At 37.0% G+C, this 25,911-nt stretch overlaps 4 protein-coding genes across 6 annotated transcripts in view; 3 read left to right on the top strand and 1 right to left on the bottom strand.

Annotated features, from left to right (window-relative positions):
• LOC122719974 overlaps positions 1 to 19,785 on the top strand; it is a 52,780-nt gene extending 32,995 nt beyond the window's left edge. Inside the window, exons 8-15 of the mRNA XM_043946305.1 lie at positions 10,333 to 10,583; positions 10,843 to 11,090; positions 11,170 to 11,322; positions 11,472 to 11,617; positions 14,618 to 17,398; positions 17,609 to 17,815; positions 17,894 to 18,292; positions 18,384 to 19,785. Of these exons, the coding sequence (XP_043802240.1) occupies positions 10,333 to 10,583; positions 10,843 to 11,090; positions 11,170 to 11,322; positions 11,472 to 11,617; positions 14,618 to 17,398; positions 17,609 to 17,815; positions 17,894 to 18,292; positions 18,384 to 18,583 (4,385 nt within the window). The 3' untranslated portion in view covers positions 18,584 to 19,785. The remainder of the gene's footprint in view (positions 1 to 10,332; positions 10,584 to 10,842; positions 11,091 to 11,169; positions 11,323 to 11,471; positions 11,618 to 14,617; positions 17,399 to 17,608; positions 17,816 to 17,893; positions 18,293 to 18,383) is intronic.
• Positions 19,786 to 20,620: 835 nt separating this feature from the next.
• Positions 20,621 to 21,753, top strand: LOC122720009 (histone H2A). Its single transcript, XM_043946386.1, has 3 exons — positions 20,621 to 20,777; positions 20,851 to 21,058; positions 21,284 to 21,753. The coding sequence occupies exons 1-3, from the start codon at positions 20,756 to 20,758 to the stop codon at positions 21,459 to 21,461; spliced, it is 408 nt and encodes a 135-aa protein (XP_043802321.1). The 5' UTR covers positions 20,621 to 20,755; the 3' UTR covers positions 21,462 to 21,753.
• Positions 21,754 to 22,103: 350 nt separating this feature from the next.
• On the top strand, positions 22,104 to 23,782 carry LOC122720001 (UBX domain-containing protein 1). The gene is made up of 7 exons (XM_043946370.1): positions 22,104 to 22,248; positions 22,324 to 22,377; positions 22,439 to 22,597; positions 22,666 to 22,917; positions 23,006 to 23,222; positions 23,300 to 23,480; positions 23,569 to 23,782. The coding sequence occupies exons 1-7, from the start codon at positions 22,193 to 22,195 to the stop codon at positions 23,613 to 23,615; spliced, it is 966 nt and encodes a 321-aa protein (XP_043802305.1). The 5' UTR covers positions 22,104 to 22,192; the 3' UTR covers positions 23,616 to 23,782.
• A 76-nt stretch (positions 23,783 to 23,858) lies between these two features.
• LOC122720005 (ribonuclease Oy) lies at positions 23,859 to 25,757 on the bottom strand. 3 transcript variants are annotated; one of them, XM_043946377.1, is made up of 4 exons: positions 25,705 to 25,754; positions 24,932 to 25,075; positions 24,203 to 24,734; positions 23,859 to 24,116 (listed from the first exon to the last, which is right to left on the bottom strand). In XM_043946377.1, exons 2-4 carry the CDS (start codon positions 24,991 to 24,993, stop codon positions 23,901 to 23,903), a joined length of 810 nt encoding a protein of 269 aa, XP_043802312.1. In that variant the 5' UTR covers positions 24,994 to 25,075; positions 25,705 to 25,754; the 3' UTR covers positions 23,859 to 23,900. The 3 variants fall into 3 exon arrangements, with proteins under 3 accessions (XP_043802312.1, XP_043802314.1, XP_043802313.1); XM_043946379.1 differs by lacking the exon at positions 24,932 to 25,075 and having other exon boundaries at positions 25,705 to 25,757; XM_043946378.1 differs by lacking the exon at positions 25,705 to 25,754 and having other exon boundaries at positions 24,932 to 25,091.
• Between the last annotated feature and the right edge of the window lie 154 nt (positions 25,758 to 25,911).

Below are 25,911 nucleotides of genomic sequence, written 5' to 3'. Positions count from 1 at the left end.
TCCCGCTTTCTCTCTAGTCTCTCCCTCCCCCCCATCCACAGCTTTCACGCGAATCAACCGCCCTATACGTATTCGGTGAACCATCGTTAACGAGCATCGACTCGTTGGTTCGGTAACGTTACACGATCACAGGCCACGCAAATCGCCATTCCATCGGACGCGGAGGAGAATTCTATTAATACCAGCCCGTTCTCCCAGCCCATTGTGTTTATCGCGTTTAATATCCGGTCATTTCGAATTACAAACTTGTTGTTGTTTTCACGTGATACACAGGGATCGGATCGAATCCTTCGGTGCCGATTAAAATCCGATTTCGGTCCCGCTTTTATCGGCGGAGATCGGCGTTGTTACCGCGCGAGAGGATTTTTCCGAAGGAATCGAATTTCCAAAGGGTCGCGCTGTTTCCGCTTCGAGTCCCGTTTATCGATTCGGACGAAGCGTCGGCGGCTCCCTCCTCTCTCTCTCTCTCTCCCTCTCTCTCTCTCTCCGCCCTCCTCCCCCTACCGTAGGTGAGATCCGCGAGGACAGGAGCGCGTTTACAACGGATTGACCGGATATCGACGTGGCCCCAGGATTAAACGTGCCACTGCAAAACGATCAAACCGATCAAACACGCGTAACAAATACCACGTGTATCTTTCCACGCGTCCGACACGTATCATTAGCACGTGTCGTTACGCTCTCGATGCCGATCTCTTCCAGTTGCTACACGTGCGGTATGCATGTACCTTGCTTTTTTTTTTTTTTATTTTTATTAATAATTTGAATATTTGCGAATTTCAAAATTCGGATTTTTCTTCGAGCTTTCTTCTAGCCTTATCACGTATACGAATATCTTGGATAGGTAGAATATTCAAATCGTTTCTCTTTATCGAGGATATATTAGATACGTAGTATCAATGGGGAATTTTTATGAGTATTAAAATTGAAGTTTCTTAGAATATCCACGACGAGTTTCTCTTCATCGAGCATATGTGTCTCCGGATCAAACTAGTTCCAGTATACTCCATGAGTAAGAATTAGAGAAGGATGTTATATCATCACATTGTTCATTACATTGAAAAGAAATTTATGTTTCCATTTCAAAATATACGAATGTAAGCTTGACATCTTTACTTTGCTTTAATTCATTAATAGTGTTGAATGCACTATTAATCCTTCCTATTTAATTTCTTGCCGATTTTTAAACGATTCATTTCATATTTTTATTACAATAACTTTTTTACAATTATATTTGCGGATCTACGTTTATATAATATTCTTTTCCAATATTTCTACCCGTGTTTTAATATACAGCGATTTGATCCGAAGACTGCCTGTACATGTATCTTTATTTCTATTACAACACACACGTACACATTTTGATAATTGAATATGAATAATTAAAATTCAAGTTTCTCGAATAGTTTCTCTACGTCGATTTCTAGAACCTGTGTCAAATTTCTCTTCGACACAGGGATTAATTATACAAGGGAGTGTCAATGGCCAGGAAAGGGAATTTCTTCGTGAATCAAAATGAAAATGAAGCTGGGCAAAAGGTAGCGCGAAATGAAATAACGAGTGGTAGTAGATGATGGTCGCGCGAAATGGAATGAAAATTCGCGCAAAACCTGGCGAGCCGGATCGCGAAAAATTAAACTCTCCCTCCTCCCCCCATATATATACTTCCTAGACTCTCTCTCTCTCTCTCTCTCTCTCTCTCTCTCTCTCTCTCTCTCTCTCTCTCTCTCTCTCTCTCTACACTATTTGAAGGGGAGGAGGAGAATCATCCATCTTGGAATAGTTTCTCTCCTTTTAATCCTGTTTCCCGAAACGATACGAGGGAAAAAGAAAAAAAGAAAAAAGATGGCCTCCTCCTCCTCCTCCTCCTCCTCCATCCAAGCAACGTAGTAGAACCGATCGACGTTTAATATCGTGGTAACTGGGTCGAAATTGATTTCCACTTGAATCGCTCGGATTACATTTGACCAACGAACGAGTGAACGAATCGGGGGAGGGAGGGGGGGGGAGGGGTGAGAACAAACGAAAGAAAATAAACGATTATTACGTCACCTTTGCGAACCGACTTCAGGAATAAATTTATTCGATCATTATTATTATTATTATTATTATTATTATTATTATTATTATTATTATTATTAGTATAATTATTATTATTATTATTAATCGGCGTGAATTGGAGGAATCCGATCATCGATCCGCCAACAGGTATTTATCTCGTCCTCCCTGAGAGACGAGAATATAACCGGATTTACCGGATTTTCTTCTCTCTACCCTTCGTCGATGATTTCGTGGCGCACGAATATACACGCACGCACGCACGCACGCACGCACTCACTCACTCATTCACTCACTCACGCACGCACAACGAATTACTTAACCGAGTCACGAGGGTGGAAACGAACACTTGTGTTCGTTGGAGGGGAGGGAGGGATAACAGATGGGCCAAGCAGGGAAGGAGGGGAGAGGCGCGAACAGAGTTGAGAAAGTAACTAGTAAGTGAAAGATTTCGAGTGAAGTTTAACTTTTTTTAAATTGATTCAACTTGATAAATGATTTTATTATTATTATTATTATTATTATTATTATTATTATTATTATTATTATTATTATTAAGTTTCGATGAATTACTTCGAAGTATTACTTTGTTATTCGTAACTTCGATTATTAAAAATCACAAAGTAGTTTTACTGTATTCTCGACGAAGCATCGACGATTAAGCAGCGACTGGTGGGAATCGATTACCACCTTCCTCTCGATCCCTCTCCTCCTTCCAAATTGGTAAAAACGGATTCCATTCCATTCCCCCTCTCTATCTCTCTCTCTCTCTCTCTCTCTCTCTCTCTCATGACATCTTGGTAAATATCTTGGACGGCTTGCGGTCCGTGCCTCCGCCGTTTGGCGGAGAGAGTCGAAATCTCGCGAGGAGATCGGCGCGCGATTGGCAGTGGCACGGGCTTAACACTGGTGTATACGCGCAAAAACAGACGGGGAATATTTTCCATGGCGTGCACATTCGTTATTCGACCGGTCGATGCCGGGTAATTGAATACGTGGCTTTTATACGTGGTCGAGGGTGGTTGTATAGCACGGTTCTCCTCTCACCGTATTGCCACTGGTGGCCGTGGAAAAAGGGAAGGAGGGTGCGGAGCGGGGAGGGAGGGTAAGAGGGAGGGAGAGAGGGAGAGATAGGATGAAAAGGGTTGGTGGTGGAGACTGGTCTACACTCGATGTGTTCCGCTGTTCCGGGGTTTTATAGCGGCGGTCGGAATTAATGAGGGGCTGTGTTTTCACGGCGGCCGAGTGCCGGTGCAGATTTCATTTTACTATTTACCTCGGGGAATTTATTCGACAACGAGCGGCCGGTAGGGTGTGGTAGTGTCGTCGATGCACGGTGTGGCCAACGAGGAAGAGGAGGGGAGGAGGAGGAGGAGGAGGAGGTTTGTCACTCGAGCGACGCTATGCGGGTCGGGGACAAACGTTTGACACCGTTCGAACGAACGAAGGAAAGCGATCGCTGCTACTACGTCTCTCGTTTTCATTTCAACGATTCGAACGTCTTTCTCTCTAGTGAAAGAAATCTGGTTAAATTTCCATTTCTTTCTTTCTTTCTTTTTTTTTAATTTTCGATTAAGCGAAGGATTTTTGAAGAGTTTTTTTTAGAAGAGAATCAAAAACGGATGATCGAATCGATCAATGAATTTTCGTCGAAAATTCGATTTTCACGTATTAATATGAAAATTCGAAAGAGCGAAGGAACGAAAGAAGGAACGAATTGCGGCGACGCGAAATCTCAGAGGCACCCTTGGGATTACCTACCGCGCTCTCGCCATCATCGAGGGTGAACAGATCGCATCGCATTGGCGCCGCTTCCATTTTTTTTTTTTTTTTTTTCTCTACTCCTCCTCCTCACGTTTCCAATCTTCTATAGAATCTTGATTCTTCCGGCGTCGAGTCAACGCTTTCGATTTATCGAAAAACGTTCGCGGGATAAAAATTACGAGAAAATTATGGAAGCAACGTTGAGTCATTCCATGAGTGTAAAGAGGAAATTATATTTTCTTTCCTCCATTTCTCTCTCTCTCTTTTTTTTTTTTTTTTTTTTCTCTTTCTTTCAACGCTTTTCGTTCGTTTACGTAGCTTAAATTGTACGATCGTAATAATTCTCGTTCGACGAATCCGACAGGTCTTTGTCTTTGGCGTGGAAAGTAGAGAGAATGGAAGTTCGACGCCCATGATGATGGGTTAGAGTGGTACGGTACTAAAATGAAACGTATATTTGAGGTTAGGGCGGATCAGGGGTGGTCGAGCTCGCGAGCCCCCGAGTCGTTTATATGGTGATTCAATGGGGGTGCTTGGCAAAATGTCAAGGGATTCGTAAGGGTGGGCCGAATTTCCAGCTCGTTCGGTTACGAAAATTTTACCAATTCTTTTTTTCCCTTCTTCGAAATATATTGGAAACGACCGATTGTTCTCGCGTGAAAACGCGGCCGAAACCTATATCGCGCCGATTTTACACCGATATCGTTCCACGAAACTGAAATGCGAACGATCGAATGCTTTAATCGAAACAGGGTGCAAAGGTAAAATGGTTAACGTTTATTCGATACATTTTTGTCAACGTTATCGATATCGTGACGGTGAAAATACAATAGAATCGAAATGAATGTACGATCGATGAATCAATTGTGCAACTTTCAAAAAAAATTGATTTGACCGGGTGGATAAAGAGGTGCGTATTATTTTCGGGAGTCGGTAACAAACCGATCGGTAACACAGGTAGTTTGATGACGCTGCGTCCCTCCGACCTCGATTTCACGCGAGCGGGAGGAGGGGGGGGGGGGAATCGATGCCCATTCGTACCGGTCATGCGACAGATGTTGATCTAACTGCGTGTGGCAACCCTTTGTAAAAGCTGCAATTTACACGCGCCTCACAGCAACACAAAAATACAGGAGGGATGGTGGATCAGCGGTTTCTGTTCAAGAGAAATGGAGTGGTGGTGGGGGATGAATGAACGACTACCTTCGTTGTCGATTGTTCGCAACCGCACAAAGCACCGTTCACGAACAAAAGGGAACGGTGCTTTCTAACTCGAGCAAAGCAATAGTAAAACCTACTGCTGTTCACTGCTGGAAAAAAATCCTGCGTAAGGAATGTTGATTCAAAGTGGTCAAAGCGAAACGCTTATTTTCGCATATTTTGCTTCTAGCGTGTGCTATTTGTCAACATAGACATTAATCCGATTGTGCGACAAAAAAAGATAGCGATAAGATCTACTAAAACGACGAGATACAATTTCTCATTTGATTTCGTAATTGAAAATAGTTACATCTTATAATTCATCAATTTATGATTTTCAATATCCAAGGGAATATCTCCTATAGCGTGTAATGTGAAGAACCAAACGCGTAGTGTCCAAAAGCATTAAGAGTGGGGATAATCGTAGCGAAAGATCTCTCTTACCTCTGCGCCATCTCTCAGTGTACGCGCGACATTTTTTTTCTTTCAACGATACTTGATCTATCAAAAATTGAATTATTTCAACCGTATTTCCTTTTCTTTTTCTCTTTCTCTTTTTAACCTCGTTCATATTTAGCTTCGTACATTTTCTCGACGACTCATGGTTTTTCCATTCTCGTTTCGTTTCGGTTGTTCGCTACAAAAGTCGTTTCCCTTCTCCATAATTTGTCGCGACGGTCCTTCCGCCATTGATTTTTCACGCGGAACTTGGCTTCCCGCGACCGAACCAGAAGGGAAACGAGGAGTCAGGAGCGGGAAAAGGTCAACCACGATCTGACACGAAGCCCGTCGGTGGTTACCTGCTCCTCTCTTCCCCTTTCTTCTCTTTTTTTTTCCTTTCTACCCTCGTTGCCTTTTGGCCCCAAAGAAGCAACGAAAGTGTTTCCACGCGGCGTAGAAAATTTCGAGAAAACGAGCACGGGGAAAACGGAATTTATCCCTTAGATAAGACGACAGATCGTGGTTTTTTTCCTTTCCAGCGTTTTAATATCGAGCGGTTTGCTCGTGCTCTCCCTCTCTTCCGATGCGTTCTCTTTTTCCCTTCCACTTCCATTCCCCTTATACATATGCGCGTATTCCTGTGCATCGAATACGAAAAACTCGACGTCGGTGTAATGCGTGCGTATTGCTCGGAATTTACGACGCCAGTGATATTCGAATGGAACGTAAAGTCGTACACGTGTGTACGCGTATATGCCTCGTTCGAATTTTAATTTCGAACTCTTCGGAAATTTCGCCCACTCATTTCTTTATTCCCTTGTTCTTTCCATCGATATTCCACGTTCGATTTATTGATAAAAATGTAACGATCGGTTCAACTCGTCGCGAAATTTTGGAAATTGTTCTTGGATTCGGTGAAAACGGGCGAACGTAAATCGGTCGAAAGTTTGTCGGCTGAAAGAGAGAAAAGGAGAGAAAATATTCAGTTGATTTTTATTATAAGATATTTTCTCAAACAGACGAAGATTCGAAAGCCACACGTTCTCCTTAATTAAAATTAATATAATATCTAATGTTTTTTTCATTTTGTATATTCGAAGTTTCTTTTCTTTGAAAACATTAAATTGAGAAGAAAGAAACGTTGAGAGAAATTAACAAGTCTCTTCGTACTTCCACGCTCTGCTTGTCACGGTTTGTTTATCGGCAACTGAAAATCGATGGTTATCGCGAGAGAAAGAGGATTTCTATGCGTCTGATTTTGTTCTACGCATTTATAAAACAAATATTTCCCTCTGTTACTTCATACGCCCCACGATTTTCACGGTGTGATAAAACGACAATGTTCCCACCTGTTGTTTATCGTCTTTCGACCGAGAAGAAAAAAAAATATTGCGTATTCCCCCTCGTCTACTATCAGAGGAAAATGATCCAAAAATTGCATATCATTCCTTTTCCATTTTTTTCCTTCTTGGAAATAAATTAATTACTTGGGTGTTTACGTGATTCGAATTTTGAAATGTTTCCAACGAACAAGTGTAATAGAAAGAGTCTGATTCATCGACGCGAATTTTTGATTCAAATTTGTGATTTTCGATTTCGCTGAAAATCATCAATTATTTTTCACAGAACGATTTTTAAAATAAAGCATAAAAAACAGGGCTGTAGCGTTACATCGATTCTCCACGAGAACATATAACGATCGATCCTTTATAAATGTAGTCTGGATAATTTATTAATTTTCGATATTTATAAATTTGTACGTTGCCTTAAGTTGATCATTATTTTATTTTTTTAAATTGTTGTCGCAAATCTGCATAAATAATATTCGAGGTCAAAATATTATTTTAAAAAGCATTTATTCCCAAAAATGAAAAATATTAAAATATTTAAATTCAACGATTTAAGAAATCCTCGCAATCCCAAAAATTTTGTTTCAGCGATACATAATATAATTAACACGCATTATAAGAAATCTTTATGCTATACGAGAATTTTTTCTCGTATAAAATAATATAATATTTGGAAATATTTTTTTATTCAACTTTTTTTTTCTACGTTTTATCAAATTGAAAAAAAATAATTTAACAAATTTATTATCTTTAAATTATAATCAGTTAAACAAAACCCGAAAAATTACAGAATTACACGCAACTCACTGCGTATCCGAAATTTAACGCATTACTTGAAAACATTATTCGAAAACACCCTCGATAATAATAAATTTTCGACTTTCGATTATTTTCGTGTGGTGGAGGATCACGTTAAGCGATGATTAAAAAATAGGGCAAAGCCTTAAAAGATTAACGAACCGAGACCATTTTCGATTTCACGATGGACAAGCTCGTTGGTTCGACTCGGTGAAAATATTTTGGAAACATGAAGGAACAGAGTCAGTGGCGTAATCCGTGGCTGTTTGGTATCGTGCTCTGCACGTCGTTTTCTCCCTCGTTCCTCCGCAGGATGCACGATGAGTGGATATAGAATGTAGGAGGAGAAGGGTCACAGTGGGACTGTAGCGGGTTGAATTCAGCCTCTTCCTGTCTTAGTGGTGTGGCGTTACCATGGTAACAGACTGTAAGCCGCTTAACACCACCCCCTACACCCTTTCCACTCGCTGGAATCCTTGTGCTTCCGACGTCGAGTCAACCCACCCTTGCGAATGTCGTTTTCCCTTTACTCCCTTCGATCCCTCTCGCGCCTCCATCGAGCTTACGGGGGAGAACCATCCACGCACGTCTCTCTCTCTCTCTCTCTCTCTTTCTCTTCCCCTTTTCCTTCCTATTCGATCGAACCAATCCCTCCTCCTATTTTCCATGGAGAAAAAAAATCTTTCTGCTCCTCTGTTTAGGAAATTTTAGAGACTTAATTTCGATCGAAAAAGTAAAAAAAATCTAACTTTCTCGAATTGGCGAATTGAAAATCGCGTTATTAAATTTTTTCGAAAGAAGAATTGAGCATGGAGAAAAAAAAAAGGTTTTTTCTATTGATCTTTTTTTGTCGCCTTATTTAGAAAATATTAAAAGCTATAGGGAAAAAAGTTTGTTTCTATTGGTCTTCGACGAAATTTTGCTTCTTCGTTTAGAAAATTTTAAAGATTTCGTTTCGATCGAAGATAAAACGTAGCAAAGAATCTAATAACTTATTTTTCGAATATTTTATTTAGTAACATTAATCATACTTATCTTTCGAATTGAAAATCGAAAAAAGGATTGAACGAAAGAAAGAAAAAAAAAATTTGTTTCGAAAATTTTGTTCCTATTAAAGAAATTTCCTATTTAAGAAATTTTAAAAATTCGTTTCTCGATCGAACGGAAAATCTAATAACGCGATTTGCCTTCTGCGATCGTCTTTATTCTCCTTAAGAATGGTGAATTGAAAAGCGACGCAAGGAAGGGGATAGGACGATCGAAGAGGAGGAAGAAAGGTTATTAAGTCGGCAAGGGTGGGGATCTATGGTAAAAGAATGGAAAAGAAATCGCGTCCCGAAGCCGACTGTTTGAAACACAGTGGGGGAAAAGGAAGAGAGAGAGAGAGAGAGAGAGAGAGAGAGAGAGAGAGAGAGAGAGAGAGAGAGTCGCGTGTCCGTTGAGAGGAAGCGAAGATGTGTGCGCTCTGGTGACGAGGAATTGAATGGAGGGTGGAAACCATCCTTGGAATCACCGCGTCAGAGAGCCATCGGGTATTCTCTCGTTCTGTTATTTTCTCGTTTTAATCTGGAGTGGGGAACGGAGAGGGAGAGGGGGGAGGGGGGGGGGTTCGCGCGCAGCCGCGCACGATCGCGCCACTCGTAACCGCCATCCTGGACAAAGGATCACCGGTCGGGTGCCAACGTGTCCTGGCTCATCCTTGATTTATAAAAAAACAAAAAAAGAAAAAAAAGGAAAGAGAGAAAGAAAGAAAGAAAGAAAAATGGAGAGGGGGAAAAAAAAAAAGGAAGAAGAAAAGGCGGAAGAATGAGTTGGCGCTTTGGCGTCTTTTCGATGAAGATCGATCTGGTTTGAAAGCTCTTCCGAGCCGCTTACTCTTTTCAACGGGTTCTCCGTGGAATTTCAGATTCGTATCGCGCGCAAACAGCTTCAAAGATCGAAGAACCCCCCTCTCCCTTCCTTCCTCTGGATGAAAAGTAGGAGAGGGGGAAGAGCGATATCGTTGCGTGTTGAACGATCGAAAAGGATAGAGTATGTAACTATATACTATGTACCGCGCGACGAAAATGGTAGAATTAATCGTTCGAATCGCTGAGGTATCGTCGATTGTCTGCTATTCAATTAATGCGGATAAAAGCTGCAATTAATGTTTCTTGCGTAGTCATAGAAAATAATTAATTTCTAAGCGAGTTCGAATCATACTTTATTATCGTTCGTTTGAAGCTTGTCTTTATAGTTGTCTTCTTCGAATTAAAAAAAAAAGAGAAAAAAATTAAAGTTAAAATGAATAAGATCGTTTGTAAATTAAATGAGAAAATTTCTTGTTTTATTCAAGTATAAAGAAAAAGATAATCGATTGACGATTTGAATAACGTTGTAATAAAAAAGTTTATCATATAGTCTTTCTTATCTATCATGTACTTTATTTCTTAATTATATTCATATTGATGTGAGAACTTTAACTCTTTTGAATGTATGATCAGTTTTATTAAAATTATTTTAATGAGAAAGTAGTATCATTAGTAATATTATCGCATATTGATTTCATTTATTTTTAAACAATCTCGATTCTCTTTCTTTATTTTTCTATATTTTGTCATTCGCGTTTAATTAATAATTTTCGCGTAACATTAAACACAAACAATCGATTTTGTAAAAGATATTATATAGAAATGCATATGCGAAATAGCTTCTGATCGAACTCTCTTTCGATTTGTTTCAGGTCTTCAGCCTGCCAGCACCAAAGCGCAACCTACCACGATCAGCAAATCTCATAGACCCAGTTCTGGCGTGTTACCTCAGGGTCATACCCCTGGTCCTGGTCCAGGTGGCCAACAAAATAGCAGAAGTTTTGCCGCCGCTCTGAGAAACCTGGCTAAACAGGCAGGGCCGGCACCTCAGGAAGAAGAACCTCGCGCGAGTCCCAAAAATCGAGCCCCACCTCCTCTGGTTAGAGGTCCTTCGCCTGCCAAGGTGAGTAATCGCCATTACCGACCGATCTCTACCTCTTCCATCTTTTTCTTTTCCTTCTTATTTTCACACTTCTTTTTCCTTCTTCCTTTCGCTCTTCTTCAAATTCATCAAACCTGTTTCGGTCAACAAAAACATAACGGGAGTCTCCTTCCTTTTTTCCGTTTCTCATTCAAAGTATCAGCCGATAACGGCATCGACAACGTTATCGACGGCCGATAAAAAAAACGACCATAAAACAAGGAAACGTGAATTTTTTTAGGAACGATCCACGCACGAGAGAAGACCAGAAGAAATTCCCTCGTTATACACGACTGCGAGACCCGCGGATACCAGCAAACATAGCGTGACTGCCGCCGCTTCCGAATTGTTGGCCCGATCCGGTTTTCAACCGTACCGGCCTGAGCATCATCCGGCCCACGCTCCACCGGCTTTCGCTCTCGATCCCGCGGCCTACAATCCTTATCACCACGGTCTCTACCCACCGCCACACCTTCAACACGCTTATAGGTAACGTATCATATAATCGTTCATTCTCGCGAATGCTCTTTTTTCATCGAATAATAAACATTTCGTTCTCGATCACCAGATTAGAAGAACAGTTGTATTTGGAACGGTGTGGAATGCTGAGACCGCCATTATTTCCTGGGTTACCTTCGTATCCTCTGTACGGACTAAGATATAGTCCGGACATGTTACCGCCCGCATCCCTCGGACTCATGTCTCCCGTGATGCACGAGAGGTAAGGGAAACTCTTGATGCTTTATTCGATGAATATTATCGATCACCATATCTCAAAAATCTTTGATCAAGAAACTTTTTCTCTCTCTCTCTCTCTCTCTCTCTCTTATTTTTTTTTTTTTATTAATCGTGCCACAATTCTCGTTTCAGACTGAAACTGGAGGAGGAGCATCGGCTGAGGCAAGCACGGGAACAAGCCGCGCTGCGCGAGGAGGAGGAGAGGAGAAGAGCGGCACGAAATTCCGCTCCTGCCGCCCCGGTACCCGCGCCTGCACCTGCATCCGCCGATACTGCAGGTGAGCGAGTCGCTCCACCCCCCACTGCCTTTCATTAAAAAGAAATCATCGATTACGAGCGATTACGAGACTTCTTCTGTCCCGTTGCTTCTCTTATGCGCGGAAATAACCTTATTTCTCTTCTTTTTCTTTTCGTCTTTTTNTTTTTTTTTTTTTTTTTTTTTTTTTTTTTTTTAATGCGATCGTGGTATATATCGTACATTCTATTACATCATTCGACTTTTATCTGTTTCTCTCGCTGTTCGACGATTTTCAACAATCGTTGTTTCGATTACCTCTTTCGCTCTCCATTTTTTTTTCTTTCTCTCGTGTTTATCTTCCCCTTTTTTGGAATTTTCTAACTACCAATTACGTCGAAACGAAACTACGCCGCGACGAAAGAACCACCGTACGTCTTGAAATTCTTTTCTAGGAAAATATTCTACGATAAACGATCTCCCGTCTTTGTTCTCGACTTTAGTTTGAATATCGGTGCCAAGCGATCAAACCGTCAACGAAGTATCGTTCGTTGGTCGAATGTTCTGTAACATTTGATAGATCTGTACTGTGCGACCGACGGTTCATCATGCAGGGATGAATCGAGATGAAGCAAGAAGCGAGGAGAAGTCGTTGCAGAATATATATATGACTATATATATATATATATATATATATACATACCTGACTGTGAATGAAATCGAAACAAAAAAAAAAAAAAGAAAAACATACTACGCTTCTAATTTTAATCTAGATATAATCGAAGATATAGTCATAGCTAATCGTTTCTTATGAAGGTAGGATCGATATTTTTTAAGTAAAGCATATAACTCGATCATCGAGTTGTTCGGCTTCACGTTTATTGTTCCTCCGATCTTTAATTTTTATTTCTTTCTTTGTTCAATTTTTTTTTTGTTTTTTTCTTTTCTTTTCTTTTCTTTTCCTTTTTCTTTTTCTTTTTCTTTTTCTCGTTCTTTTGTGTTTTTCAAGTTGAAATTTTTTTTTCTTTTTTTTTAAATCGAAAGTAAAATACCGTTCAAAATAAACGTAACGATTTGAACCTTCGTGGGACCTCCGTTCAAACACGCTTCGCCATAGTTGAAAAGAGTGAAAGTATGCCGATTATCCTAAACATTTTCCAAGGTTGCAATCGCATTTCCGAGACAACCACCCCGACTTTTTCCGAGTAAAATTTCGTTTTACACGTAGACCGAAGTCAGACTTATCGGCAAATTCTTGCGACAAATTCTCTTGTTTCATGTTGAAAGAATAAGTCGGCCTTCGGTCGGCCGTTTATATCCATTTATATCATATTCGAAGTATATATGTTTCAAAATGATTTTTTGTAGTGTTCGAAAAACGAAGTCTCTTATTCATGTACAATGACACGTTCATTACGTAGGTAATCGTTTTGTAGTTAGTAACGTCTTTAACGACGAAACTTAACAACATAAGAGTGCACGACTTGTATGGAAAAGAATTTATCTTCGTCATCTTTTTTAAGATGGAGAGTTTTGTTCGAGAATAATATGTAATGGTTACATAAACGTTTATTATTTTCTCTCGTTCACATCCAAGTGAATTTTTTTTTCCTTTGATAAATTCAATTTTATTTGCATTTTTTTTTTTCATCTTGTGTATACGTGAAGTTTGTTATAAATAATTATTATAATTTGAAGCAAGAATCGATGAATGTTAATCGCTGACAAATATATTTCTTTTTTTTTTTTTTTTTATTCTGTTAGTTTTCTTCGTTTCGTTGAATTATATTTCGTTGAATTATATATTTTCACGTTTCCTCATTGTTTTCTTTTCTCTTTTTCTTTTCTCTTTTTTTTTTTTTTTTTTTTTTTCATCCCTTTCATTTAACCAGCTAATAAAACAAGACGTAAAACATTTCGTTTCGCCTCGAACGATCGCTTAAAACGCGAAACAATGAACCGTTTTACAGATCAGTCTTAATAATTATATCACTTTTGTATCGTTTTCCTGAAACATAGTGCACTCTTGCGTTAGTTCCCGCAACTGTTTTAGAAATTTGCAATTAAACGATCAGTGTTGAAATAATTTTTCTTAATTGTAGCAAACGTATTCTACCCTATTATTGACTTGATCCACCTATGTATATAACTGTCACACATGTTCTTTTATCAAAATTATACCGTTTTTATATAATTTATTATGTAAACATGTATATTTGGACTATAATTGAAAATAAACATTGCAAAAAAAAAAAACGTGATCAAAATTCTGATTGACTTGGAATTCTTGACCCTCGATTCATTTTCTGAAACAGTTTTGGGGAAGATTCAGCGAGATCAGTCGTTACCAGATCAGTTACCTAATTTCCTACGTTGTTGTACGTACGATATATACGATATGTTTTCTCATATGAGCGTCCCAATCGAACCGATCGAAATGTATAATCGAACCAAATACGTTATCCAATTATCATTGAAGTTCTACTGTGCAATCATCCCCAATACTTCGAATAATTGAATACATCAATCTCTGTTACTCATTGTAACGAAAGACTAACTGGATCGGCCAGGTAAGTTAAAATAGACGAACGATCGTTATCTTTTAAAAATTCTATGTAATTTGTTCTTTCTTTTTTTTTTTTTTTTTTCTCTCTTTCTTTTCTCTCCCGTCGTCTTTTTAAAGTTTCACGAAACAATTTTTGAACACGGGATCAGAATTGTTCGAGTATACACAACGTAAAGACGACTCGTTGACTCGTTAACGAATTTGCACTCGATTCGTATTCCATATCTGTATCCAACCTTGAATCGCGTCAATCGAATAATTTTTCTTTTCCCTCGTGAACAACGCTTCTCCTCGCGGTACGAATTTCGAATAAATAATACGAATAATAATATCGAAGCGAAAAACTTGAGCGCATCGTACGCGAGAATTGCGCGAAATTTGAAATTTATCAACGACCCGTGTACTCCGCTAAATAGTAAGTTGACACCAGTAGATCAGTGGAAGATTACCAAGCACTGTGTTCGGGATTTGTTCCAGCTAGGAAGCCGACCATAGCGGCTCAGATGCATAGCGAGCGGGAGCGAGAACGCGAGAACAGAGATCGTCCAAGCGGGAGCAGTAGCGGCGGAGGCGGAGGCGGAAGTGGCGGTGGTGGCAATAGCAGCAGCACGGGCACCAACAGCGGGAGCAACGCGGGTAACGCTAACGTTGGATCCGTCGGTAACAGTCACCATCGCGTCGAGTCGAGGAAAGAAGAGCAACAGTCTTCGGTTCCTCCTCCTCCTCCTCCGACAGTAGCACCACCACCGCCTCCACCACCACCGCCGCCACCACCACCGCCACCACCATCGTCGGATCCAACGGCAACGGCGAACATCTATCACTCTCGTTTGCCACCGTTTCCAAATCCACCGGCTCCCATTGGACCGGCATCGTTGGCCACGGCTACCATCTGCTCCGTCAGCACCGCGGCCATGCCCCCTCTACCCCCCTTGAACCTTGGACCTCCGCCACCGATAAGTTCCGCGCCTATCGGCGGCCCTCCACCCATCCCCTCTATACCCTCTATGTCATCGTTGACACCAGCGGTAATAGGTCCGCCGCCCCCACCATCCCTCGCCATGCCCTTGGCGCCTATCATCTCCATACCTTCCCTCCATTTACCCTCCGTACCCTCAACTACCATTCATTCTAGTCAGCACACAGCTACGATAATGAGCAGCGCGACGACTACGGTCACGACTTCTATATACCATCAGCAACAACCGCAACAACAACAACAACAACAGGTGCAACAGTCGCCACAAGTGCCGCCATTACCACCACCACCGCCACCACCGCCGCTACCACCACCAGCATCATCGTCGCAACAATCGCATCAACGCGGTAATAATATGAGCTCAGCTGGTACAACAACGAGCAACAACGGTTTGTCGAGCAGCGGCACCATGACAAGCCACGGAACACACGTTGTAACGACACCCACCTCGGTTCCCTCGACTATGAACAGCGCGAACCATATGACCACCTTGACCCACAAATCGCCATCGCCGTTGTCTCACGGTATTCATAGCTCGAGAAACAAAGACAACGGCGCAACCGCGACCAGCACGACGGCGAACGCCTCCAACACGAGCGCCAGCAGTAACAACAGTAACAGCATCATCATCACCACCACTACCATCACTACCACCGCGATTACTATGGTCACCAGCACGAGCACGTTGGCTACAACTCAACCGGCTTTTGTCAGACCTTTCGAGGATTCCTTTCGCTCCTCGTCGAAGCCCCAGCAAAGGATTATCGTGAACAGTCACAATCACAGCATATCGAGTCAACTTTCTTCTTACCAAGAATCGTCGATAAAATCGGCCTCTACAACGACCACGTCCCAAACAATCGGGGGACAATTGTGTTACGACAACGCTGTCGTCGATAACGCGAAAAACGCGAATTCTCAGCAATCCCTGTCACATCCGATCCCCTATCCTCCTCAACAGTTTCATCATCCCCATATACCCGTCTCGCACGTAGCCAATTTGTACAAACCGGCCCATTTTTCTTCGTCGTCGTCATCATCGCAGCCTCATCAAGTCCACTCGCAGCCAAAGATTAACGTATCGTCGACCACGTTGACTACTAACAGCGGTGGTAATAGCGCGAGTAGCAACAACAGCGCCCCTATGGTCAGTAATACGAAACAAAGCGTGGTGCATCATGGGAACGAAAGTAATCAAACTACGGTGACAACGTCGGGCCAGCGGAACGAAATCTCGTCGTCGTTGTCGTCGTCGTCATCGTCTTCATCGTCATCGTCGTCATCGTCGTCGTCGTCATCTTCGTCGCCCCCTTCGACCACGTCCAATCTCGTTAATTGCGTTTCCAGCGAGAAAATGGGTGGAAACGCGAGTTACAACAATATCGTGGCCGGGAATGGGAACAAAATCGCGAATCACGCGAATTCGCATCATAAAACCGGCATCTCGGATACGTCGACGAGGGAGAGCGGCAAGTTAGTTAACTCGTGTAACGAGAAGATGGAGAATCACGGGAAGCAAACGGCGGCGAGCCATCAGAATCACGTGGGAAAGAATTCGGTTGTTCAAGAGAAACCGTTGATCGTCACCCACTCGACGTACGAGCAACAAGGGAAAGGCCCGCCCCCTACTTTCCAACCAACGAACGTCAACTTCAATCTCGCCGAGAAGGAGATGAAACCTGAATCAGAGTCTAAGAGCGATCAGAACAACCTGTTGTCCACATTATCGTTTCAACCGAATTTTAAGTTCAGCATAAACGACATCGCGCAGAAGCCTATAGATACGAGCCAGTTGATGCAGAGCATCAAGTCTGAGGAAGTTTTGCGTACCTGTCAGAACGTGTCCAATGTTCTCCTACAGATACCAAAATACCAAGAGAAACTGTTGAATTTCTCTAACGAGCTGAAAACCGCATTTTGTTTCACCGACAAGTGCAATAATTTGACTGAGATTTCCGTGAAGTGCGAACCGGCGGTGTTAAATGTGCCTGACTTGAGCAAGGCTCTGGTCAAACAAGAGATAACCAGCGAAAAGTCTTTTCTTGTACCTGAGAAGCCGAAAGAGTTGACGTCCTCGTTGGATCTTGCCGAAAGGAGAAGGAAAAGGAAACGGGAGAGGAATACAGGTCTTGCATGTAGTTCGGATTCGGAAGGCGAGGATGAAACGAAGGATGTGGATCTTTGGATCATCAAAGGTCCACCGGCAAAATTACAGTATTCTGAGAAGAAACTCGCATTCCTCGCCATGTTCGGTCTAACCACTTTAAGTATGAGGAACGGTAAGAAATCTTCGTCACCCTTCATCGTTTGTTAATTTTTTCTTTTTTTTTTCTTTTTTTTTTTTTTTTTTTTTTTTTTTTTTTTTTTTTTTTTTTTTTTTTTTTTTTAACTTTTCCCCCGCCCCTATTACATTCGTCCATACGTTAACACTTATGCATCTGCCTTCTCTCTCTTTCTCTCTCTCTCTCTTTCTCGCTCCGTCCATATAGAAATAGAGCTTTGTAAAGTGGAGAAGAGGTACAGGTTAAATCCAGATCCACCGGAAGTACCTTTGGAGACGGAACAAGTGGTAGAATCTGTATTACCAATACCGCGGGAACATCCGGACGTATTACTCCATACACCAGATTTCGAGCCGAAAGTTGGTTTTCTCAGGACTATAGGCCTTGATATAATGCCTCCGAACAGGAGAGATGGTAAATATTAAAAAGTATCTTATACGCTTGATCGATCGAAAAATGATTCGATTAAATTCATTTAATTATTCTATACAGAGGCAGAAGTAACGTGGCAATACGTTCTGCAAGATCGTAAGAAACGGAAATGTTCCAATTCCGTGACTGCGTATTGCGAAAGAATTGCCAGGGCGTATTCGAAGAATCCACCAACATTGCCTAAACCGCCGCAAAAGATGAGGCTTTTGGATAGAGTAAAAGTGAAACAAATTCCAGAACGACCACCGCCTCTACCACCTTTGGTTCCAAACATTATCTCGATGGGTTATCCCTCTTTGCCTATGCCCGGTGAAAATGGGGTGAAACAACATTGCAAGATTATGGATATGAAGATCATGGATGAGAACATGGATGTAGATTACGTGGATGGAAAGAAAGAAAGACCTAAATGGACTGGCATCGAGGATATCATCCTTGCTTATAGCGAATATTCCAAAGGTATGAAATCATTTCGCTTTAATAGAAAACCATTAAATGTTTACCCATTAATTGTTATACAATCTTTTATTTTTTTTTCTTTTCATTTCAGAAAAAGCATTGGAAAAGAAAATTTTGACGAGCGAAACATCAAAATTGGTAGCACAATCGAACAACTTACGTTCCGAGACCATTCATCTAGAGCGAAGGATATACGAACTTTTATCCGCGAGAACAGCTCTTGATTCGGAAAGGCGAATGTTGAGCGAGAAAATCGAAAGGATTAACGCACTTGTTAGGAACCTTAGGTAGCGATGCGTAACGCACAACACGGAAACTCATTCATCTGTGATATTATCGAAGGGTTAAGGGTCGTTAGCATACCAATACCAAATATAAAATCTTACAATTATATTTAGACAAGCGAAAATTCGATGAAACAATTTTATTGACCAATTGTTAAGCAACCTTTCGGTTTTAATGACCAAATGGATACCACGAAATGATGTTATACATATAATGCAGAATATAAAATTGCAATAGCAACGGATTGATACTACGATCGGTCGTGAAGCACACCTTTATATTTCGTAAATGATCCTCATATCAACACAACGTATGAGACGAGTGTGTAAGAAGATTATAAAAATTATATCTAAATATACATGCACTTCTTAGTTCACGACTGAAGTAGTTAATAAAGATTTTATAGTTTTAACTAACGGCTCTTAGACTCTAAACTATAAATAATTGTAATTTGTATCATAATATTTTAATGAAAAATAGACAAATCGTATAACTTATTTTATTCTGCGTAATGTGGACTCTATGTCAGATAATAACTTGAAACAATATGATATGTCATGAATTTGTATATGAATCGATCGTTAATATTATCTGGTGTAAAAGAGAGGGGACAACTAATCGCGACGTTGAATCGGTTTATTGATAATCGAAAAGTTACTCCAATATATAGACTGTAACTTTCTTTTTCATTTTGCATCCTAAATGGGAATAGTGTACGTGAACTCTGTGTTAACAAAAATTTTAAAATACATTCAAACTACGAAACCACAGATTGCGATTACAATAAATTTGAATGCAAAAAAAAAAAAAAAGGTCAAAACTATAGAACCGTAATGATTACTTTTAACTTAAAAAATGTTTCGAGATAGAAACATCTCTAGTCTACGGACATTCGTAGAATACAGGAAAATCACATCTGATTCCAAGAGATCAGAATAGTGATCGATCTTTCCTTTCGATGTCCACTGTTCACAATAATGAACGCAAAGGCCAGTGAATTAACAAGAGAAATTAATGTAACAACTGCAGTGAGGTACTTACGTAGCTAAAGTGACTTAATTTAAATTTTAATTTAAAACGTGAGACATCGCGCGAGCACATTCCACATAAAAACATGCTTGTTACCCGACCTTCAACATTCCAAGTTCGAACAGTAATCAGATCGCAAACAATATTAAAAAGCGAATAAAATTCGTTTCGTTGCAAAAGTTCTGTTTCTTTTTTTTCTCTCTCTCTTTCTTTTTTTTTTTTTTTTCGTTAACATTTAACTAAATCAGTGCTTACATGTCCTAATATTTGTATCTCACTCTATTCTCTGAGTATATCGTTCAACTATTCATCGTAATACCTCCAATATGTATAATATGAATACATTTATAATTTTACTGTTTTGTTCATTGAGTGCCTAACGTTATCCTACATTTGTAAATATCATTATTTTTATGTATTGTATAACAAAACAAAAAGACCACAAGATATTTGTTGGTCTCTGATCTGGCCAAAACAAGAGCCTAGGAGTAAATTGTTGAAAATATGAATTTTTTGAGTATTTTGTTTTTCCTCTCCTTTCATATATAAGATATAGATAACTTTTCCATATAATGTGCGATTAGTAATTAGTTATAACTATTTCATTCTAACAGTTTTAATGAAATGAAAAACATATTTTTAAAATATTCATAAAGTTTTTTCAAATTTATAATTCTGTACGTTGAAGCAATTATAAATTTTAATTATTTTCACGTTCAGTACTGCCCTCTATATGCTGAGACGCGCTTATTTTCTGCAGGGTGTACAATTTTTAATATAAACTTGTATACCATATAAAAATTAATATAAAGAAATAAAAATTACGAATTAAATGAATAATTTAAATTAGAAAACGTAATATTTTTTCATCTAATGTACATTTATACGCGTATATTATATTTTATAAAAATTATCCGTAATTTTATCTAGGGATTTTAATATTAGATTGGCGGCGCCACATGTATATGTGATGTAGAAATAACGTTCCCGCGCAAACGAGCGCCGACCTAACTGTCGCCGCCAAAATATCGGATGTACATACGCATAACCGTCGTCGAATAGGGTAGAGATTCATTCGCTGTTTGGTATTACGAGGAGAAGCATCGTTCATTGTTCGTGTTTAAAAGTTTTAAGAAAATTCATTAAAAAATGTCTGGACGCGGTAAAGGTGGTAAGTATCGTATTTAGCGTGTTAAAGTAAATTATTGAAAACTATAAAAACCGTTCTATGTACGTTTTTTCAGGAAAGGCTAAGGGAAAGGCGAAGACCCGCAGTAGTAGGGCAGGGCTGCAATTCCCTGTCGGAAGAATCCATCGTCTTTTGAGAAAAGGAAATTATGCAGAACGAGTTGGAGCTGGAGCTCCTGTATATTTGGCCGCTGTGATGGAATATTTGGCGGCTGAAGTACTCGAGTTAGCCGGGAACGCCGCAAGAGACAACAAGAAGACGAGGTTGGTGAAGGAAGCCCTTCTCTCTCTTTCTATCTCTTTCTCATTCACTTATACATACTCTATTTATCTATCTTTACTTTTGCTTCTCCATGATATTTTTTTCCTACATTATTATATAATATAATATATTTTATATCATTTATTTATATAAAATGTTGTCTTTAATTGGTAATTTATAAATAATATATAATACATTAAATATATATACTTTTATTTTTATTTCAGGATAATTCCACGTCATTTGCAATTAGCTATTCGCAATGACGAGGAATTGAATAAATTACTCTCTGGTGTAACGATTGCTCAAGGTGGTGTCCTGCCTAACATTCAAGCAGTACTTTTGCCGAAGAAAACTGGTACTGGTGGATCTGGAAAAGGAGACAAAGCATCCCAGGAATATTAATAATCTTTAGAATAATATTTCTAACTTAACAATACTTTAGGGCTATACCTTTGTTTCTTGAGCTATTAAAAAAAAAAAAAAAAATAAGAAGTAACCTTTGAAACCTATCAAATTACAATCACTATTCTATCAATATATATTGTGAATAATCTTAATTAGTGCAATCTACTATTTCATTACTAAATAATATTTTTTATTTAGCTTATGTAATAGTAAAGTGCATTTTTTTAAGATACATTTCTTTTTTGACTTATGCTTAAGATATATTATTTAATTATTGTCATTATTATATTCATTTTGTTTTGTTCCTTCTGATCATATATTAAATTCTTAGTGATATTTTATAAACTATGAATATAAAATGGAAACTGATGTATTAAATGTTTTTGTTGACTGTAAACAATATTTAGAGTGAAAATAAAATATCATTACTCTATATTTCTTTGAAATTCTGAATTTTTGAACTTATATTTATATATTGTTATACTTATATTTTTTGCATTTTTCTAAATTCTAAAAAATATATTTTTCAAATATATTAATTATATTTTCAAAATTTAGTTGTATGCGACTTCCGGTAAAGTGATTCCACCAGTGAGCTTTTACAACGTATAAAATTGCATAGGTAGCGCGTCGGTTGAACGTGACGTTAAGTTTTTGATTGCTTGAATGTTGAATACTATTTTCTTGGTGAAAAATATTCGTTAAGTAATTCAAAAATATAAAATAAAATGTCGTCAAGTGATATAAATATGCTAGTCGATATGGGTTTCAGCGTATCTAAAGCGTAAGAATTTAAGGCAATTTTTTTTAATTAATATGTAATATAACCTTTATTATATTCATTTTTATTCTATCGCAGGGAAAAAGCTTTAGAAATTACTGGAAACAAAGGAGTTGTTCCGGCAATGGAATGGTACGAGAAAGGCCGTGACTTCATTCTCATCGTCTGATGACGATCTTAATTTTTATTTTAGGCTCTTGGCTCATTCAAATGATGCTGAACCATCATCTGAACCACCTATCACTGAAAGTACACCAGCGTCTAATCTGCAAACATCAGTTCAAGAAGACATTACCGATGCTAGTGATCAGGTGTCTACTACTGAAGTTGCTAAATCTATGAAATGTGATATGTAAATATATTAATGTTTTATATGAACTAATATTGATAACATAGTTATTTTAATTTTTTGTTCAATAGCTGTGGAAAATTGTTTAAATCTAATTTGGAAGTTGAATTCCATGCAACAAAGTCTGGACATGATAGGTTCTCTGAAAGTACAGAAGAGAAAAAACCTCTTACGGATGAAGAAAAAAAAGAGCAATTACGAATATTAACAGAAAAATTAAAACAAAAAAATAAAGAGAGGGAAGAACAGGAAAAAAAAGATGCACAAGAAAGAGAAAAAAATAGGATAAAATCAGGAAAAGAAATGGCTCAAGCTAGAAGAAAGTAAGTTGAATTTGTTCTTCACATATATATATATATTCATTTATGCATTATATGCATATATATACTTATATGTATTTTAATATTATAGATTGGAAGAATTAGAAATGAAAAAATTGTTAGAAGAAAGGAAACGTGAAAAAGAAGAAGAGAAATTAGCACGACAAAGGGTTAAAGAACAAATTGAAGCTGATAAAGCTGCTAGACGTGCTAAAGCTAATGCTGAAAAAATAATAACAGAATCTCTTTCAACGCCTTCATCTTCCACTAATATTTATAGGAAAGAATATAATGATACAAAATTACAGGTTAATAATTTACATATTTATGAATATATAATTTTAATTGTAATGTTTGAACGATGTTGTATTATTTAATATTTTAGATTAGACTTACTAATGGACAAGTATTAACTCAAAATTTTGGAAGTAAGGAAAAGTTATCTGCTGTGAGATTATTTGTAGAACTTAATAGGACAGATACTCCTGGTCCATTTAATTTAATGACAAATTTTCCTAAGAAAATTTTTACAGAAGATGATTATGAAGCTCCTTTAAATGCATTAGGTATGCTATTGCAATTTTAAAATTTAATATTTGTATTAACTATAATATATTAACATTAATTTTTTGGTTATTATGATTATAATTCTAGGCTTAACACCATCTGCAGTTTTAATCGTTCAAAAAAAAATGGAATGATTAAAATGTCAATTATTACTTGCCATACAATTTGCAATATGCTTTTAAAGTAATATTTCATTGTAAAATATTATACAAATTGTTTAGAAAAAGGAATCATTTTAAAACATCTCTTATTATTAAAACAATCTCTATTTGTAATTATTAATGAAAATAAAAAATATACATTTAAAAATATTAAATGTTTAAAATTTTTATTACATTTTTCGGATACAAAATAAATATTATATTAATTTTAAATTTTAAAATTACATATATTTTATATTTTATATTTTATATTTTATGTTATATATATTTATAAAATAATACAAATATAAATATGAAATTCATTATTATATTATTATTTATTATTGTACTTGTGTTATATGGTACTTTTTTGGGATAAATTATTCTTTCAGACTTACAATTTGTAGGATATTCATTAATTTCAGTACAATCGCTTAATTCTAATGTTTTATTAAAACATATTCGTATCTCAAATATATATGATTCTCCCGTATGCTAAAATAATTTTTATTATATTAAATTTAATTATTAAATATTGAATATTGAATATTGATGAACAAAATAAATTCTTATTTATTTACCTTATTTTCTTGACAAATTAATATTCCTCGTGTGTTTAATTGTTGTTCAATAGCATTTAAAATTTCTGTTTTATTATATGTTTGTCCAGGAATAATATTCGCTTTTGTCAATACATTTTTCATATTGTAAGTTGATAATAATTCTAAACCTTTTGCAAAATATTTGTTTTCAGTATTTAATTCTTTTAATACTACCGCGCAAGTGCCATGTTTATCCCATTCATGTTGCCAAAATGAATAAGAAGTTCTTCCTTTTTCTATGTCTATCCATTTTTCTTGTAATTCCTCTTTTAATGGTTCTAATGCGGTCGAATTGAATGGTAATTTATTACAGAATTGTGGACCAATTTTATGATATTGAGATGGCCAAATACCATGAATCGTCCACTCATCATGTTCTTTTGGTAACGAACACGTATTCGATGTTGACTTTTCTTTCCATGTGAAGCAAACAGTTTGAGGCCAATGTTGAGTAAAAATTAAAACATCGAAATCATTGTTTGATCTCGGTATTCGATTCCAATGGCTCTTACTGTTAAAACAATTTATATATGTAAAAAATTCTTCGAAATGTATTGATTATTCGTTAATAATAAAAATAATAATATGAAAATATAATTTTATTTAAAAGTTAAACAAAATTCTAAAAAATTATTATTAAATTTATCTTATATATTATTTTAAATAATATAAAAATATTATCGAATATTTTTAATAAATAAAACTAACCTATTCACTTTGCCAATAAAAAACAAAAATAAAATAATAGCGAATTTTTTGCAATTTAACATTTTTAATGCTTTTTATAAATTAAATAGAACTTAATATGATTAAGATTAAGTTCTCTTTTAAGATTTATTATTTATTTAGTTCCTTAAATATATCTTTATAATTATTTATTTCAATCAATCTCTGTATATATAGTATTTGTAAAAATATTATATATATTTTACAATATTGATATATTGATATATTGATATATTGTAAAATATATATAATATTTTTACAAATACTATATATCAATACATACAATATACGTACAATATATCAATATTGTAAAAATATTGAGAATTTTATTAAAACTTATCCATATAGATAAAAATTTTATCATATAAAATAAAATATTTATTTTAAATACTTTTGTTGAAAATAAAACGAATAAAATATAAAAGTTAATTGCGTTTATCTTTCATTTTTTTGTTAATTATATTTTCTATTTATTATAATATTTATTTTATTTTTTAATTTTAATTTAATTCAAAGATGCACTAATTTAAATAAATTTTCTAAAAATAACGTTTTAAACACATTTTGCAAGCATATTATATGTATGATAATTTTAAGATATTTTATTTCTTAATTGTTATATATTTATAAAGGGTCTTAACAATATTATTTAACTTCTAATGAATTTTCATGAAGCAAGTTAAACTTTACTTAAGAAATAATATATGTGCTTAGTTATAGGTTAAAGTGATATAGAAAAAATTATAAAAACACACATTGATTCTGAAATCATAAATTGAATATAATAAAAACTTAATATATCATAACACTTCTATTATTATTATATATATTGTTATATATATATATTTTTTTTTATTAACTCTTTTTTTTTTTACTTAACTGTACTTATTAAATACTATACTTATTAAATATCTGATCTAATCAATATTATATCTTGAACGTGCATACGTGTTCTACGTATA

Source organism: Apis laboriosa, unplaced genomic scaffold, assembly GCF_014066325.1.
Source record: "Apis laboriosa isolate Shangri-la unplaced genomic scaffold, ASM1406632v1 scaffold9_cov152, whole genome shotgun sequence".
NCBI lineage: Eukaryota > Metazoa > Arthropoda > Insecta > Hymenoptera > Apidae > Apis > Apis laboriosa.
The sequence above is the reverse complement of the archived record's forward strand: the minus strand, read 5'-3'. Positions and strand labels throughout refer to the sequence as shown.